This window comes from Syngnathus scovelli, chromosome 2, assembly GCF_024217435.2.
Source record: "Syngnathus scovelli strain Florida chromosome 2, RoL_Ssco_1.2, whole genome shotgun sequence".
Taxonomy (NCBI): Eukaryota; Metazoa; Chordata; class Actinopteri; order Syngnathiformes; family Syngnathidae; genus Syngnathus; species Syngnathus scovelli.
In genome coordinates this window covers 8,137,282-8,155,881 of record NC_090848.1, presented here as the reverse complement: position 1 = coordinate 8,155,881, position 18,600 = coordinate 8,137,282, and the positions used below count along the sequence as shown (strand labels likewise).

The 18,600-nt window shown below is 42.5% G+C and overlaps 2 protein-coding genes across 3 annotated transcripts; one reads left to right on the top strand and one right to left on the bottom strand.

Moving 5' to 3' along the window:
• Window positions 1–126: 126 nt before the first annotated feature.
• Window positions 127–14,331, bottom strand: zgc:162200 (uncharacterized protein LOC558638 homolog). 2 transcript variants are annotated; one of them, XM_049752682.2, is made up of 10 exons: window positions 14,117–14,330; window positions 12,591–12,920; window positions 10,532–10,744; window positions 10,295–10,447; window positions 9,041–9,538; window positions 6,982–7,845; window positions 5,925–6,104; window positions 5,690–5,841; window positions 3,968–4,328; window positions 127–2,513 (listed from the first exon to the last, which is right to left on the bottom strand). In XM_049752682.2, the coding sequence occupies exons 2-10, from the start codon at window positions 12,846–12,848 to the stop codon at window positions 2,508–2,510; spliced, it is 2,685 nt and encodes an 894-aa protein (XP_049608639.1). In that variant the 5' UTR covers window positions 12,849–12,920; window positions 14,117–14,330; the 3' UTR covers window positions 127–2,507. The 2 variants fall into 2 exon arrangements, with proteins under 2 accessions (XP_049608639.1, XP_049608640.1); XM_049752683.2 differs by lacking the exon at window positions 3,968–4,328 and having other exon boundaries at window positions 14,117–14,331.
• Window positions 14,332–15,300: 969 nt separating this feature from the next.
• On the top strand, window positions 15,301–18,182 carry apex2 (APEX nuclease (apurinic/apyrimidinic endonuclease) 2). The gene is made up of 6 exons (XM_049752686.2): window positions 15,301–15,520; window positions 15,601–15,684; window positions 15,857–16,037; window positions 16,127–16,270; window positions 16,350–16,419; window positions 17,135–18,182. Exons 1-6 carry the CDS (start codon window positions 15,406–15,408, stop codon window positions 18,086–18,088), a joined length of 1,548 nt encoding a protein of 515 aa, XP_049608643.1. The 5' UTR covers window positions 15,301–15,405; the 3' UTR covers window positions 18,089–18,182.
• Window positions 18,183–18,600: the final 418 nt, after the last annotated feature.

Here is an 18,600-nt window from a genome sequence, read left to right as displayed (position 1 = left end):
ATTTATCTTTCATTGTTTAAAATTGCTGTTTTTCTTTTATTGTAGAAACAAATATATATATAGTTTTATGGTACTGTTCTGTTTTTACTGTGCACATGTGACAAACTTGACAATCTTGACAAATAATTCAGTTGGTTTACACTGTACAGTGTTGGTTTGCTTTATTCTGGGTTGCAGGAGAATGACGGGAATGGATGTACAAATCAAAACGTTTGCAGCTGTGTGCACATGATGTATTTGAGCTATTTATACAGAAAGCAGAGCACATAAATACACTTTCAAAAAGTCCACAACAATTGAAATTAAATTACACTGATTGAATTAAATAGATTAACAAATCCATACGTTACTATCAAAAGTAAGAACATTCTTGTCAAATATTTTCACTTTTTAGCTACGAGTTGTACAGATTGATGCAACAGAGTCCCTCCTGGAAGCAATTATCTTTACATAGTTTACTTAATACGCTTCCAATGCCTTTTGTTCTGAATTGTGTGCAATCACGACCACACCGGATTCAAAATATACAAATAGAGATCGTTCATATTATCAGTCATTGCTTTGTCAGTAAAAACACACCCAAGTGGTGAAAAGTGAAAATATTCAAATCCACAATATTCAGTGCTTCTCAGTTTCCACATCATGGGGGAAAAAATAGACTTCAAATTCCAGCGATTAAATGTATTAATCGTCAACTTTTTAAGTGCAACAAAACCAAGGAGTGTTGGTTCACACGTGGGACAAGCTAAAAACGACTTTGTTGCTATGGGCAAAATGAATCATTTACTGACAACAACTGTGGTGAACTGCAAGTTTGTGTTGGTGCTTCAGAAGCTATTTAACATATTCTGTAACACTCTGGACAATAGCTTCAGCTAAAAGCTCCCAGAATTTCAATGTGATTACTCTCCCACATCATTCAGACTGAGTGCAATAATGAATGTACAGCAGCTGGAGCTAAAATAAATAAAATCCTATTTGTGAAAGTTCTGATATGCAGCACCCATTGCACCATTCGCATAGCGTGGTATTCATTTTACAGAAAGAAATGAGGAAAAACAAGTAATAAGCTCCAGTGACTCGCTGAAAAAAAAAAAAAAAAAAACAAGAACAGTAGTCTAAAACAGCAGACGAGATCAAAACAAAAGGCACAAAAACAGATTTTGCAACACAACAGGAGATGGCCTCAAGAGGCCTTGCACTCGCTTTTAGCTCTTAACAGTCATTTCCAAGTGAATTATTGAGACGAGTCTACCGGGTGAGTTTTCTCTGCACTATGAGGCCCATACTTGTCGTTTTCTTCGATGTATTTACTTTAAGTCAGATATGATGGGTTAATGTGAAGCACAAAACTTGAGAGCAAAACAATCCACAGTTCGCTGAGCATTTTGAAGAGAAAATGCAGCAGGTCATACATAGTATGCCAACTTAAGCCTATTCCAAACTGAATTAGAGCCTACTTAGTTAGTTGTTGTCGTGGACGGACGGAACTGAAGTTCCGTTTCCTGACTGAGATGCTGACATCATCTACTCTGAATTCACAACAAGAGACATCTTAGCTTGGTAGAGGCAGGAGAAAAGGCAAATAGAAGCGAGACTGCAGTGAAAATAGAAGCAGAGGAATGAGCAATATTTGCTTAATGGAGACGTATGAATAGAGTTAGTGAAGAGGAACCTTGCACTTGGCAATTCTTCTTCAACTTTGGACAAGTTACTTGTGGGGGGGAAACTTCATGACTGTGAGAAGGGAGATTTTACCAGCAATGGCACATTTTAGATTGCAGTCTGTCTGCAAAATACAACATGCATCTACGCGTTTCCTTATCTGAAATATCATTTTGATGTTTTTTTTTTGCCCTGAGGTGGGGAAAATATGGCTCACTATTCATGAAAAGAAAGTGTTTCCTTCCAACTAGGTTAAAGGTTTGTAGGTCAGGTCGCGGTCATGTGACCAAACACAATTTTAAGATGTGACTGTAATTAACGCTTGTATGTTAAAGGACTTGTAGGAGAACAACTGTGTCAGTAAGGCTGCATTAGCGTGTAAAACACATGATCGTGGGGGCGGCGGGGTCACATGAATGAGCTAAAGGCAAGAATGCAAAGACATACGTGTCTCACAAGAGGAGGTTTTGGCTTGGATGGAAGGACAGTAAAAAAAATATATTAATGGAATAAATACTGCTGATGGTAACTCACAACACCGCCTTAATAAACAAGACTAGATGGAAGTTGGGAACCACATAGGACAAGCCACAGTCAATGACTTCTCATAACAATAAGAATAATAAGCAGCACATATTTCTCTTCATCCTCCTCCAGGCTGCATGCAAGCGAGTGGGATGAGAGCTGTATTTTTACTTTTTAAACTCCATCTTTGTGGGGAATGCAGCAGCGCATCTGGGATGAACAGGATGTCTTGAGGCAGGAAGGGAGGAGGGAACCAGGGGAGTCAACATGAAGACGGGTCCTTGTGGTGAAGAGAGGGTTTGGAGTAATGAAGTGTTTCAGCGCTATAGAGACAGGATGAAACACACAAAAACAAAACAAAACAAACAAAAAAAAAACATGGTTAGAATAAAATACTCATGTGATTAACTCACATACAGGAGTCTAAAGCATAAGGCTGTAATCCTACGCTAAAGTTAAAGAGGAAGTCAACCAAAATATTTTCTTTACATTAACATGTTGTCACTTGCTTGATGTCAATGGAAAATGACATCACAGTTGCCAGCTCACAACCAATCACGGCTCACTGGTTTTCTGAAGCTGAGCTATGATTGGTTGTGACCTGAGACCTCGCAACTGTGATGTCGTTTTCAGTCGACAGCAAAATAGCTGACCCCAGAGATGGACAAAAACAGGTGGCTTTTACCTGTTAAATCATATTCTTTAAATGAAACCGTAATCAGAAAAGTGGTTTGACTAGCTACTACAAAGAAATTTTGAGGGTTCACTTCCCCTTTAAGATTTAATTCTTATCTATATTTTCATCGGGTAGGCATGCGAGTGGGTCTCGCCCAGCTTGTCTGACTAACATGCCAACGTAAAAAAAATAAAATAAATAAAAAACTCGATGACCTGACAAATTGCTCAGTCTAGTTAGGATGGCCGCTTCAAAATGAGTATAAACGCCACAACAAGAATTTTGAAAATTTGATGATGGGTTCTGAATAGATTTTTTTTGTGTGGAAAAACAAAAATCCTTTTTGAGGAACGTTTAGACCTTCCTAATGAAGAAAGAACAAATAACTGCTTGAGCACAAATATCACTTGCTCCTGTGCGTCATCGCCTGCGAGCCGATCTCGATTGCGAGCTGTGTGCTCTAGCGGATGGTGGCGCCTCTGCTTTGCTACTGGAGCGCCTACCGGCATTCACGTGCAAGTCTGACGAACGCCTGGACTCTCTACAGACACCAGAAATCCTGCTCCTGCCTGCTGGATCGCTAGCATGGAGAGGTGCACCTGTCCGTGTTTCTGGATATTTTGCATTTAAATGAGCCAGGAGCAAGTCGGACTGAGACGCTGCTGATGGGTGTGCAGATTTAGACCTGTGGGCCAATGGTTGCTTTCTTCGCACAGAATTATCAAGGTTGGGCTTTTCTCTAGGTTCACTCCATGCTTCATGCGCGTTAGGGTAAGCATGCAAAGCTTTAGACGAGGTTAGCTTCCCGACGCCAAGCAATGACGATTTAGGCCTGGAGGAGGACGCGGGTACGACGCGAGTTGTGATGAAGGTTTCCTGACGTGGGACGGAACCTCTTCGGCCAGATGCGGCTTTTCTCGAGTTGTTTAGGACCACCGACCCGCTGCTCTCAGAGCTGATGGAGCTCTTACGTGTGCTGGAGGAAGCGACGCTTAACTCTGACTGCGAAACATCACTGACACTCTGACTTCGAACGAACGTAGCGCCTCGGGGAGGAGGACCCTTGCTTGTCTGGTTGCAAGGACCGAACGGGGTTCTTACGGGGCTTGTGTGGAGGCTTCGCGTGAGAGCTCGCAAGTGGTGCGTGGCCATGGCTGGAACGCTGCTCCCCAGAACGGGACTAGCACGAGGGCTGCTCCTCATGGAGGCACGCGCCGGACTGTTTTTCGGACTCCGTGGCGCTCGTCCCGACTTGGCGGCCAGCTCTTTGGCTCTGGAGCGGCGAGGGCTGCTGTTCAAGCTGTGAGGAGACAGCGGGGCCTCCAGATCCTCCAAGCGCTGAGTAAGTGCCAGTTTCTGCTGGATGGCCATGCGCAGTAGGGTATTCAGTGTCTTCTTCTCATCCTCTGCAGCTGCCAGCTGCCTCTGCATTTCATCCAGCTGGGTGACGTACTGGTCACACCTGAGAGATGCACACACCATGAAAAGACCCAACATGCACAAGCAATACAAAGCTGTTAAACAACCTCAACCACTGCACAGTCAATCGCTGCATTTCAAACCTTTTAAGAGTAGCAATAAATCTTGCAGTTATCAATAGTTAATAATGAAAAACTGCTTCAATGTTAATGGGTTAACAAGGAACTAAAAGTTGTCAACAACATGTGTACCATTTGTTCAAAATTTGATGATGTGAAGGGATACCAATTTGACACACATGTGACACATGCACACACGCTCGCAGACACACACACCTTCTGAAATAAGATCTGCTCAAATTACCTTTAGTTGTTACTTTTAATAATTAATCATATTTATGTGTGTGCGGTCCGCAAGTGCTTTGATTTCCAAATGGTCACTTCTATAACACTTCTGGGAATTCTCAATGCCCCATTACTGGTAAACTAGACCACAACCACTGGCTACTCAGGTGGCGCCATGCTAGTGACCGCTGATTTAAGGGAACAAAACATGCGATAAGCACAATTTTCCAGTTCTTTTTTTTTCACAAAAAAAAAAAAAAAATCCCTTTAACCAGAAATAGCAACCCAACTAATCAGTTAAACATTCAACTCAAATCCTGTCCTATATTTGAGCAAAAATGTTTTTGGGAAGAATGCATAAATAATCGCAAAAATAAAATAAACGTAAAAATAAGCGTGGCATTTGTTTGTATTGAATTACAAAGAACAGTATAAGCCACCTATTCAAAAAATATATTGTTTGATTGCCATTTGAAAACGGAAAGAACAAATGACACGTGGTTTGTCAACACTCCCTTGCAGCCAACAATGGCACAAATATTCTCAGTTAAATTGCATTACAGCAATAACGCAACTCAACCACAAGAGGGCGCCACAAAACCTTTAAACCAGCAAAAGGCTTGTGTTAAAATGTTATGTGTCCAGAGACATTGACTCCTGCTTGAGTTCCAATCCCTTTCAGGTGTATTCAACGACACAAACAGACAAGATGTTTAAGATAATAACCGTTAATAAATTTTGCCTTTATTGTGATAATGCTGTGCCTCTCGCATGAGTCTGCTCCCTCGCTAAGGTGACCTGGCTTGGAAGAACAAATCTGCACAAGGCAGAGCATGTGGTTTGTAATCTTCACGTGAACCAGTGGATTGTACACACTCGGGCGTAATAGGCATTGTAATCTTATTAAGTGGTAGAAAATGCTGTACCACAATGATCCGACCATTACTGAGCAAGAAAAATACTCGACGAGCCGTCACGGCAGAGGTACAGGTATTATTATCAAAGCCTAAAGTAATTCAGTCTTTAAAAAAAAAAAAAAAAGAAAAAAGAAGTGTCTTACCGACTAGCAAACATGACTCGGAGTGAAGAGAAGGTAGCTGCATCTTCTTTCAATGCTTTGAGTTCATTGCGTAGTTTCATCATGGTTTCAGACACCATGCTCTTTTCCGTCTCATATTTGGTTTTTAAATTGGACAAAGCCAATTCAGCAGTCTAAAATAAATAAATAAATACAATTGCAGGAGGCAAAAAACAAAGAATATACATTGATTGTTTTTGCTATCATTTTTTTTTACCTGTTTGTTGGCCTTGAGCACAGTCCTGAGAGTTGCAATCTGTTCTCTCTTGGTGCTAAGAAGGGACTTGAGTTTAAGAACTTCCTCCAGCAGGCTTTCAGCATCCCTCTCCATCTCCACACTGCTACTCAGGCCCGAGTAAGGCATAGCACCCCGTTGACGACAGAGGTCCACTGCCACCTGATGGAATAAGGTCAGGTTCACATCACAAGTCATACAGGAGGATTCAGAGAGCATAAAAATAAATGTTGGACAATTGGAAGAACAAATTCCAAACGTTATGTCAAAGGGAAAAGACCTCGAATCACTACTATAAGTTTAATTGCGCTAAACGGCAGTGTACTTGTGTTTCGAATATTGTCCAATATCCAGGGTCAAAGCCGCATCAACGATTAACCTGGGTAATCCATTCCATTCAACCCCACACAGAGCCACGTGTCAACAAGGAATTGGATTTGTGCAGACACGAGATACTCAGCGTCATTTAACAGTCTGAGCTGGGCATTAGCGGGAGGGTGCTTGTCAAGGCGCAAACACTTTCACTCAGAACAAAAGCCCTGCTTTCACCGAGAATACATTTCAACGGTCAAGTATCAGCAAAGCATAAGGAAACCATTGAAATTGTGCGTGTCAAAGGACTGGGTATTCTTAAAGACCTCACCCAAGAATTCTTTATATTGTGATTCAGTTATTTTATTTTGATTTATTCAATTATTGATTTGAATGCTCTTTGAGTTAAGAAGCAATGAACAAATAAAATGTTTGTTTATCTCTTTATAATAGTGTGTCATCACTTATTTTCTACATTGCATTATATTTATTTTTAACTAAACAATGTAAAAATAAAAAAAAAAAGCTAAATATACTGAGGGCTGGAACCGATTAATTGTATTCCCATTTGTTTTCAATGTAAAACATTACTTGATTTATGAACATTTTAGTTCCGAAATGGGCTCAAGAAAACAATTAAGTTTGTATCATCAGGTTTCACAGTAATGGTTCATTGACACCATTATTTCTACCCGCTCCTAGCCTGTTGTGATGAGGGCCTTCTTACCCGGAGGTGTTTGATCTGGCATCTGATGACAGCAACCAAGTTGCGGACATTGGAGGGGTCCCTGAAGTCCAGATTGGGGGAACCGGTGCAACTCGGAGAGTCTACAGAGGAGCCTGAACTGTCGACCTCCCCCATAAACTGCAAAGCGGCAGCTTTGGAGATGAAGGTGTCATTGGGCCGTGGCTTCTTCTGGGAGTTTGGCGGGGTGGAGATATGGAATGGCCTTCTTGCACCAGCTCCACCGTGTGCCCTGGCGCTTTCGCGGTAATAGTCCAGGGTGACCCGTTTGGGGGTCAGGTTGTTACACACACAGATGTGATGATAGAGGTTGGACAGCTCCTCAGAAAAGGCCAGCAGCTCTTCCTGAGCCACACTCAAATGGCCTTCGGAATCGCTGGCTACTTTGCGTGTGGCTCCGATCTCAACCTCCAGTTCACTGATCCGCTCCTGGTCCTCTCTGCTGGACTTGATGCACTGGCGAATCTTATCCGCCAGCTCCTGAGCCTCCGATCGCCACCTGTCCTTCTCTAGTTTGTATCGTTGCTCCAAGGCGTTATAACGAGTGCCCGCTTGAGACAGTTCATCCCGTAGCTTCAGAAGCTCTTCACTGGCTGAACGCATACGTGCCTCTAGCACTTCTTTGCTCTTTGTGTCCACCTCGTAATCAAAGACCACGTCAGCGGCATTCTTGGCCTCTTTCTCGCCTGCCTCGCGATTGTGCTGCTGGTTGCTCTGCACAGCCTCGAGCTGTTGGGTGAGAGAGCCGACTTTGTCCTCATGCTGACTCAGTGCTTGCTTGGACATCACCAGCTGCATCTGCAATTCCTCCACTTTGCTGACGAGACTCGACTTCTCTCTTTCCGTCTGCGTGCACAGAACAAAACAGGGCAAGCATGAATGTTAGTGAAAATTTATGGTATGCACATTTTAGGTTTGACTGGTGTGCTAATGCCTGCAATTCAAATCAGACTGTCCAAATTGATCAGAATAATGAAGTGGAAGTCAAAAAGAAAAAATTATACATGAATACAAAACACTTTTTATGATAACAAATGGACCAAATTTGCAGTCTAGCAATTCATTCAAATAATCAGTTCTAAGCGGAATCCAGAATTGGCCGGGTCAAATGATAAGGAGTCTGTGTGACACACATTACCCCCAACCACCTTTCCACTTGCATGCATTTTTAATGTGAAACAGTGGCTGACCCCATTCGGCTCTTCACTCTAAACATCTGCTCGGTTGCCGCTTTTTCACCCAACCCCCAATTTCATTCCCCATTAATGAGAGGTTTCCTTCAAGCAGGCAGGGCTAACTCCAGACATTACACATCCTCCAGCATCCTTTTATTTGGTAAATAAATTGGAATTAGGTTGCAAATTATTATATATCTGTCGAAAACTGACAATACTGTACTGTACCCTGTGCCATTTCCAAACAGTGCTCTTTTTTACATTAACCCACAGCGGATGTGGTCTAAAGCAGGAAGCACGAGATGATTGCCACTTTAAAGCTAATATTTAGCAAGGCAAGCAATGTCTTTTATATGTTACTAAAACTAAACTGCACTTTTCCATTTGTATTCTGCTGAAATAAATCTTTCACACATTGGGAGGTTTAGTGTTTGCATGTGGTTAAGAGATTATGAGCACATGCTTGCCCATATGAGCTGACTAAACTGTGTTTAGCGAGAGTTTGCGAACGGCTTGAACATTGATTTTTTTTGGTCAGAATTCGTTCAAGATTACAAATGGTCGCAAAGATGTTTGCATTACATTCGCCAACAGTTTTGATAGTCATCAACTGTTCTTCTTGTCTTTGTGACAAGAAAAGCTGTTTGTAACCGTTTGCAACCTTTTAGGAACCCTGACGACCAACATTTGCTACGTGCGCAAATACTCACAGTTCAGTGAGATACAAGCTTTAGTGAAACTCATCTATCAGTTCATCTATCGATCAGTTTGAATGAAGAAGCTAGATGTTTAAATAATTATGTTGTAGGCATACAAATAGGGAAAAAAAGTTACTCATATTGTTGATGTAAATATTATGTCCGTACCTGAAGGAGTTGCTGTTTAAGTTTTTGGCTGTCTGAGAAGTGGAGCTCACTCAAGAGGTCAGACACAAGCCCAGAAGCTGGTGCACGCAGAAATATGTCACTGTTGCGTGGAGCGGAGTAACGTTGCATGACGCCATTTGTTTTGGAGCCCCCCACGTGAGGGGTGTGAGCCGAATCGGGGGCGTTGTTAACGCTGCCGTCCTGGTCCGTTTCCCGAGCGTCATCCTCTCCCGTCCGACCCTCTTCCTGGCTGTCATCCAGCTGGTCCAAGTGGAGCTCCAGGTTGCCCACGGAATCAAAGGGGTTCAGGGTCAAAGCAGAGAGTTCTCGGCGAAGACTGTTTTTCTGCTCCCTCTCTTCCTTCAAGGATTCCAGGACCTCGTCCAATTGACGCTCTGCAATCTCCCGCAGCCTCGCAGCCTCCTCCATCTGAGCTCGCAGCTCCTCTTGCTCCTCGTTCTTTTGGTTCAGCTCAAGCTTTAATGATTCAAACTCTACCTGAAATGAAAATAATGGGGTTGTAATTGACAATTATTTTAAGACTCAATTCATCAGATGAGGGTTGTTTTTTTCAATCTTTTTTTATTTCCATCCCTTTATATACTGGACATTATTTGAGATTGGCAGTGCAGAAAATGCACACACACAAATAAATATTTAAGAATCTTTCATTTCATTTACTCAATAATGAGTTTAGTTCTCGTTTAATATGTCAAGGTGTTCCTTGTTACACGAAAGACAAGTAGTTTTTGTGTTCTCTTCCTTTTCTCTACCACAAATCAAGAGTGACCTTAAAGCATCATAGGCTGTGTAGCAAGTTGTGGTTTCTAACATTGCTACACCCTTAGAAGCAGTTCAGTTGGATTTTCTGTTTGCATCACATTGGATTTAACAATTGCATTGTGGTTGTCAAAGTGCTAGCACTGAAGGCTAATTATTCACTCCTTTTGTTCTCGCCTGCGAGTCAATAACTGGTCTGCCCGGTGTCCTTAACGCAAGACGAGCTTTCGGCTAGTTGTGAGGTTGTGTCAACAAACAATGTGTGGCGACGACTGTAAAACATGATAGGAGCAACGTTGTGATTGAGCTAGTTAAACAGATTAGGAAGAATGTATCATCCTGTTTGTATTCCGATAGCATTTGTTTGTGATGTATATATTGACAGCCAATATTAGTACCATTTTTGTTTGATTATAATGTTTTTACGATCAGGAAAGTCAAAATCACACTGTATAAAATGTACATTTAAGTGACCTGGTTTTCCTTGAGCACAGACACTTGCTTTTGAAGAGATGTGTTCTCTTCTTCCAGCTCGCCATTGTCCTGTAATTGGCGCAGCTCACGCACTTTAAATTCCTTCATCTCATCCCTGAGGTGGCCTTTCTCTGCTTCCAAGCACTCACAGTCCTGTGTCACACAAAAGCCATGCTCAAATCACTTCAAAGTATGACAACCTAGGACAAGAGTATTATTCTGATTTGGAAAGGGCACCTTCTTAAGTTGAGTTGAGACAACGCCGAGTCTGTCAATCTCCGCGTGAGCATTGCTGAGAGCGAGTCGTGCTTGCTTGAGTTCTCCCTGGACTTCTTCCAAGCGGGTTGCCATGGCGGCCTCCTTCGATGCCGTCTCCTGCAGCAAGTTCTCCTCCCGACATTCTCCATCAGCGGCTGCGCGCTTCTGACTGCTCACAGAATCTGCAAACGCCTTTAGACAAACAATAAGAGTTGCAGAGCTTAACATTCAACAAAGCAAGTCAAACATACTTCATCAGGCTCACGTTGAAGGCCTAAAAGGCCATATTTAAGACCTCGTCAGCAAAATACAAGACCTGTCATTCACTATGTGACAATTCAGAGTGGGCCGATTGGGTTCGGGCTGCAACAAGCTATTAACCCATCGATTCATTTTTTCCAATTAAAGAATGAATCTTGGTGGAGCAGAGCAAGCTGATTGATGCACTTAAATCTTTTCTGACTAAAAAACAGTATTAATTAACTTTTTCCCCCCTTTATGTTAATAAGGATACAATGTTAGGCAAGGTGTACTTAAGAACTTTATAAACATACTATTTTAGTCATGGCAGAGAGTTTGGGGGCGTGAAATGTAACAGAAATGACAGCGATTCACCTCAAATTAGAAAATGATCTATTCCGGTCTCCAGATTGGCGTTGTCATGATGACAGACAGTGTTTCCGACAGGAGAGGGAGCAATTTGTTGCTATTTTGACAGACTTATTTACAGAACAATGGAGAAAGCCTTGACAAATACGACAGTGGATTTATAAACAATGATAAATACATCTTAGCTCCTCCTCCAGTCGGAAAAGCCTCGCTGTCAACTTCCTTCCGAGGTTGTTAAAACTTCCAAATATGGGCATGCTGTTTTGCAGACCTTTAACACTGAGCATGTGTAGTGTGACGAGGGCCTGTTTGAACGCGGCGATGAAACAGACTATTTGACAAGCAGGGTACGAGGTACGTGCATCTTATCCGCATGCACTTTAATGCAAATGATTACTAAGCTTGCTCTCAAAATTAGAGTGAAAAATGCTTAGCAAAAAAATAAAAATAAAAATGCAGCTGTCGCTAGAACACTTTTTTTTTTCTGAATGTAATGGCAAGCCGTTGACGTGAATGAAGAATTTCAGCAGCACTCTATACTTCAACTTGGCAAGCACGAGTTGCTCACTTTGAAAGATCAGCCAGAACAGTAGACAAAAGTTGTTATCAAAAAATAATTATCAATTAATCGTTGCACCTCAAGCTCCTAGTTAAAACAAACTTACTCTGGCGTCTGATACTATAATTAAGGCCTTCGAGTTGGGAACTCATAATACTTCTTAAACATGTGCAAACACCCTGAGGACTAAAAATCATCTAGAGCTTAGCTATGATAGATAATATTAAATACCATATCAATAGCACTAGGCTATTTTGCTACAAGCAGTGAAACCTAAAACAATACCTACAGTATCAGTTACTGAGGCTGAAAGAACAATGGCGCTGCATGAAATAGTTATTGTGCGCTTAACTGAAGATTGAGACATGGTTATTGTATGAAGATGCTAATTGGCAACATATTAGCCTGCACTACTTTATTGAAGCCCTGCCGAATCCGACACGTTATAAGGTTCAGGCAGATTTAAAAATTGATGGAATGCTTCAGCATGGCGCATTTTACAATATAACATAAAGACCTCTGCTTATATGCCATGTGGAATGTAAATTAGGTCTTTTTCTTTTCTTTTGACTATCCAGATGAAATTATTGACGATATATGTTTAATGTTTCTGGTAAAATGGGCAGAGGAATCGTAATAAAAAAATGTTCTCATCGTAATCTGTAGCAAACCTGTCTTTTTAATTTCCTTAGCATCTCATCTGAAGGAGATAAATCTGAAAAATGTGAATCTGAGAAGACCACAATGCTGTTATTTTAACAAAGCTTTCTGTTTGAGTTTCCCATTTAAAGCAGTAAATCAAATAATGTCTGAAAACAAATCAATTGTGTTTGTGGTATAAATATACCAAAAGGCCTTGAGCGTTCTGACCTCTTTCAACTGCTGCAGTTCCACTTTGAGGGCTTCATGCTCCTCTTCCAGTTGTTGATATTTGCTCTTGAGAGCTGAACCCTCCTCCAGCACCACCAAGCCGTAGCGGGCGGCCTGCAGCTTCTCCTCTGTGGCTTCCTGGAGCTCAAGAGTCAAACGCACCACCTCGGCTCTCAGGTCTTCACTATCCATGGAGGCAACGGCACCCCCCGCCAGTGCTGCACCTGCTGCATCCGCATCTGCCTCTGCCTCCAGCATGATTGCCTGGCTTCCCTCTTTTCTTCCAGCCTGCTCCTGTGAGCTTTACAGACTCACTCTCATTACTCCGCCCTAAAAAAGCAGAAAACACACATTAAGGAAATGACTTGGACATGGAATATTGAAGGAAACTCCCTAGGTTCCGGGCACAAAGGAAATATCTTGACATGAATTATATTTTCGAAAGATTAATCATGCCAATCATGTTGATATTAACTAACTACAATATGAAATAGTATTGATACCAGGTATCAGAACAGAATCACCATTGTTCAATGTATCAGGTACTAGTGAAGGATGTCAATACTAAATGTAAAAAATTAGCACATTAAAGGATCACACTATTATTTCATGAATTTTCTGTAACTCATAAGGGTTGAGCCACAGTTCCGAAAATGATCCCCCCCCCCCCCCCCCCCCAACATATCAGCCATTTCCTGAAGTAGGTGATGAATTGTACTCAAGTGAAAGTGCCCATTGAAACCACACTCAGCATTTTGACAGACTGTCAATCATGGGAGCGACCCCGAAATCTCAAAACCACAGTTGACTTTACTTTTGTTTGTCATTTACTTTTCCACCTTTGGTCAATACTTACAATACAGTAACATATTTATACTTGGTTACTCCCATCGCTGGGAAGCGTGCACCTTGCAAATAATGTACATTTAACACAGCCAGTCACCTCAGCAGGACATCGACCACCAACGCTTCAGTTATACGACGAGTTTACATGCCATGACAAAATAATAAGCCGCGCATGAAGGTTTGCATGCTGTTTGGGTGGGGCAGACGATCCCCATTTGCTCACATCCTCTCGAGTGGATTCAGCGAACATGGAAACGCCAGCTGCCAGCCCGTTGTCCCGCGGTCGATACCCGATCGTGTATCCGGTAGCATCTGTTTCCCCTCCACCACTTCTCAAATAGCTTCTGTCGTGACAGAACATTTCGAGCTACAGACCTTTTTTTAAACACACTAAGCCATGCTGTCTGTCTGAACTATTCGGCCGGGTGAAAAGCACGACAAGCGTGCGGGTTGGACAGCTAGCAAGTCGAAGTTAGCCATTACGCGACTACATGACTTGAGCCTTCCAGCAGAGAATGCGCGGCGTGGATGGAAATGCGAAGTGGATCTGCGGGCGCCATTGCTTTCTGCTGTTTCTCAGTGTAGAAAAAGCCGATTCAGTGAGGGAGTCATCTTTACGTCATGATGATCCGACAAGCTAATTCAGCAAAGGAGACAAGACCGACCGGAATTGTACAAACCTTAAGACCACCCTTTCGTATTCCCAATATGTGACTCGGTTTGAGTCGGTAACCGCGCTTAAGCTGTCAGTGGGATCGTATCCTCCGCGGAGGCCCGGAGATGCAGTGGGTCCGCTTGCCTCCCTCGTATGGCCAGGTTGCGCTAGAGTCTCCCGGCGAGGTCGAGCCGAGTGCGCTCAGTGTGCTGTAAAGTGTTCCACTGTCGCGTCAAATGCGCGCCGAAACGTCAAAGCGCAACCGCGCTCTCTAATGAACAATTGGGGAAGTGCACCTTGCGTGTGACGTTCTCCATGCCAAGCCCTCGTTCTTCAACATCTTATTGCTGGCTGTGTTGCAGTCTTGCAGACATTTGTAATCCGATCCACAATTATAATTCAATTATCTCGCTTGGGAAGAAAGAAGATGCTTTTGTCATACATCTGCATGGAATTAATACGTATTTGCAATCCACCATTCTGCAAAATTTCGCCGTGAGAATTATGAATAATTACAAAATCTCCAATTGGATTCTGTTGAGTCATACCAGAAATCCAGTCTTTAAATTCACCCCCAGACGTCTTGTTCTTGTAGGTATCTGGAAACAATCGGAATAAAAATTGCTCCGGTGTCAAACTGGAGATGCACAATCCTGATGTAGAATTCCGTAATTCACTGGCGAATCTCTGGAACTGAACTTCAGACATCTGTAATGTTTTTTCCATCCATCCATCCATCCATCCATCCATCCATCCATCCATCCATCCATCCATCCATCCATCCATCCATCCAAGATGTTTCTATAAAGTTCGGAAAGAGGGAATTGAACTGATTATTCATGTGCATCTATGCATATTCCCATATTAACATGCATTTATTTTTTGTTGTACGAGATGTATATACGTAGTTGGTCTTTTCTAATTCTAGTAGTCTCGCGGGTTTTGAGATTCGACCGCCACTGCCTCCAGGCAGTACACTCGCGTCACTTTACCACATGTAATATGGCGACGGCATTTACGTATGAACATGGCCAAGGCGAAATCTAAATATAGTCTGTCTAGTATAGGTCTGTAGTGACGATATCTCTCTCACTTTATATAGATGTACAGGGTCTATTTTATACCGATAAAATTAAGGAATAATTAAACATTTTTATTTAACAACACGTGACAGCGTCCAAATACACTTCCGTTTGTGCACCCGCGAATTTTTCTGTACTTCCGGGTCTGCACGAAAACAGTGAACTATTACAACCATCACTTCCAGTACCTTAGTGTGGTGCATATTTACTTTTTTTTTTTTTTTCTTTCAAAATGAAGTTAGTCACTTGGAATATTAATGGTATACGGACGTTTGGTTGTGGAATCAAAAAGGCGCTTGATGCACTGGAGGCGGATATCATATGCGTGCAGGAGACCAAAGTGACAAGTACTTGGAGAACACGCGGCCTTATTAAAATAACACAATAAACTTTGTGTGATTTTAACTCTCACTTGAATTGCTCACAGGAGACCTGCTCGATGCAAGGACTGCCATCGTTGATGGGTATAATTCCTATTTCAGCTTCAGTCGAGGACGCAGTGGCTACTCAGGTTTGTTATCCTTACATTGTCTTGTTTTTATTTTTGTGTCATTCATTCTTGCCAGCAATTTGAGTAACTGAATACTCAGTAATACCTGCCTTATATGATGGACAACCCCTGCAATGTCACGGAGAAGGTCTGCCAGTCTTTCTTGATGTCACATTGTACTCACTGTGTATAGGGGTCGCCACTTATTGTAAGGACAGTGCCACACCATTTGCTGCTGAGGAGGGCCTCACTGGTCTTTTGACCAATCATGCAGGAGCTGTCGGTTGTTATGGTAACCAGTCCGAGTTTACAGATGAAGAGCTGCAGCTTTTGGACAACGAAGGTCGAGCCGTTATCACGCAACACAGAGTCCAGTAAGAATTCGATTGCACCGACAAGGTGTTTTAAGTATGGCTGCACTATTTACTTTTTTGTCTATTCACTGTTTTTTTTATCTCGACAGACATTCGGACAAAATCCAAACTGTTACTGTGATAAATGTTTACTGTCCACGAGCTGACCCAGAAAAGCCAGAGCGAAAAGAGTTCAAACTGCAGTTTTACAAGCTGCTTCAGGCTCGAGCTGAGGCTATACTGAAGAACGGGAGGTGAGAGGGCTTCTTGCATTCATTGGCTTAGATGGGCACTAACTACACTATTCTCATTTCAGTTGTTTTTCTTTCCTAGCTCTGTAATCGTTTTAGGAGATGTAAATACCTCACATCGACCAATAGACCACTGTGACCCAAATGAAATTGTAAGTACTGTACCCTTGAGGACCAGGACCAGAGTTCTCAATCACTATGATCCGTGACTACACTTGTCACGCAAAACACTTGCATCTCAAATTAATTTTCCCAATTGAAATGAATTTAAATTACATTAATTCGTTCCACTCTCTCAAAAAAATCCAACAAATTATAATGTTTTACTTCAATAGCACTGTAATAGTGTTGTAAATTATAAACACAATAATGACATAACACAATGTAAAATATTCACCCATTTGTGCATCATGATCACTTTGTTGCGGCTCCTTTTGGCATGCACATGTTGGCCATTGGGGGTCAGTATAATACTTGGAGCAACTGACTAAGTCACTCGGCAAGCCGCAGTAATAGTGGTCGTATTTTGTAGAGGATGAAGAATATATGCCTGGGTGTATTGTTGTATATTTCGTCTTCAAATATCAGTTGCTTCAAATTGTTATAACACCATCACATTGATGTCCACTGTTTTCCATTGTTTGATAGCGTTAAGCTAATTTTTTTAATTGCTAAGGCTGAGCAGCGTGCTAATTTTAAATACACAACATGTAATTGTGTTTTGTTTAATTTAATGGTAAACTTAAACCACGAGAGGCAATAAACAGGTTGCAGCCTCTTATTTAAAATGTATTGTTTAGTATCTTCCAAACTACTGCTTTTAGTGAAATTAGTTGCGTTGAATTCACTGTTCCTCTCATTCTTCAGGATGACTTTGAGGACAATCCTGGCAGGAAATGGCTGAACAGCTTTTTGAGGGACAACAAAGCGTCGCCGTCAGCAGATTTCTCCCATGATGGCAAGTTTGTCGACACGTTTCGCCATTTCCACCCCACTCGCGCTGGCGCCTTCACGTGCTGGTCCACTCTCACGGGGGCTCGCCGCACCAACTACGGCACGCGCATCGACTACATCTTTGCTGACTATCAGCTTGCCAAGGAGCAGTTTGTGGCAGCTGACATCATGCCGGAGGTCGAGGGCTCAGATCATTGTCCCGTGTGGGGGGGTCTCCGGTGCTCTCTGCTGTCCAACTCCAAGCCGCCCCCTCTCGCTACCTGCTACCTCCCAGAGTTCGCCGGCAAGCAGCAGAAACTCTCACGCTTTCTGGTAAAGATGGACCAAAATCCATGTCGGACTGACTCGAAGGAGGCGCTGCCCGGATCACAGGAAGAAGCCGAAAGGAGGGAGAATATAAACGTCACGGGCACCAAGAGAATCCTGAGGACAGAGTCTGCCTGTCAGACGAGTAAAAAGGTCAAAACAGCTAAGACTTCTTCAAAACCACAGGGCAGCCTTCTTGCCTTTTTTAAACCCCAAAATGGAAAAGCACTTGGTTCTTCACACAATTCCCTCAAAGCGTGCCCAGTTGAGAACACGCCACAGCTTCACAGCGCCACGCAAGACAAGATGACACAAGGTGAACAGACAGACAGCCCACGCGATAACAAAGAAGCATCTTTGGGGTTTTGGAAGTCCGTCCTTCACGGCCCGCCCCCGGCGCCCACCTGCAAGGTTCACGGTGAACCCTGCGTGTTGCGCACTGTCAGGAAGGAGGGGCCCAACGTAGGCCGCCAGTTCTTTGTATGCGCCCGCCCTCAAGGGCATGTTTCCAACCCAGAAGCACGCTGCAATTTCTTTGCATGGGTTGACAGGGGCAAGTAACCCTCCAAAAAAGACAACATTTTCCTAATGTTTCACCATGTGTCTACTGTGAAATTTTGTTTAATCGTTTGAATAAAATTGTGTTTTATAACAATTCAGGTTCAAATCTAGTAAAAGCCCTATGGGCCTTCACTCAATATTTGGACAAAAGTCAAATATGTGCTGTCATCAAGTCAATCCCAAATATTCTTTAAATAAAATGTTCTGTTCAGCCCAACTAGTCAAAACACAATGTTCTGATGAACATTTCATTTGTGGAATATGAATTCAACAAACGCAGAATCCACCTGTTTTTAGCCATCTTAGTGGGCGGCCATATTGCCACTTGAAAATAATGACATCCCAGTTGTCAGTTTAACAACTGTCTCGCCTAGAAAAATACTAGTCATCTGACTCTCTATTAAGTTATTCAGTTAGTAGCTGATGTCCAATGTGCCGTCACACAAGATGAGACTTTTATATGCTGCAGCAGATTTGAGATTGTTACCAATTATTTGGACTATACAAGGCAA

Excerpts from the sequence above, each read along its gene's own strand:
- zgc:162200 (XM_049752682.2), bottom strand. The coding sequence starts at position 12,848 with ATGCTGGAGGCAGAGGCAGATGCGGATGCAGCAGGTGCAGCACTGGCG. Across the intron at positions 10,448-10,531 it reads TCTCAACTCAACTTAAGAAG|GACTGTGAGTGCTTGGAAGC; the intron begins GTGCCCTTTCCA and ends TGTGTGACACAG. Across the intron at positions 7,846-9,040 it reads TTAAACAGCAACTCCTTCAG|ACGGAAAGAGAGAAGTCGAG; the intron begins GTACGGACATAA and ends CTGTGCACGCAG.
- apex2 (XM_049752686.2), top strand. The coding sequence starts at position 15,406 with ATGAAGTTAGTCACTTGGAATATTAATGGTATACGGACGTTTGGTTGT. Across the intron at positions 15,685-15,856 it reads AGGACGCAGTGGCTACTCAG|GGGTCGCCACTTATTGTAAG; the intron begins GTTTGTTATCCT and ends CACTGTGTATAG. Across the intron at positions 16,271-16,349 it reads GCTATACTGAAGAACGGGAG|CTCTGTAATCGTTTTAGGAG; the intron begins GTGAGAGGGCTT and ends TTTCTTTCCTAG.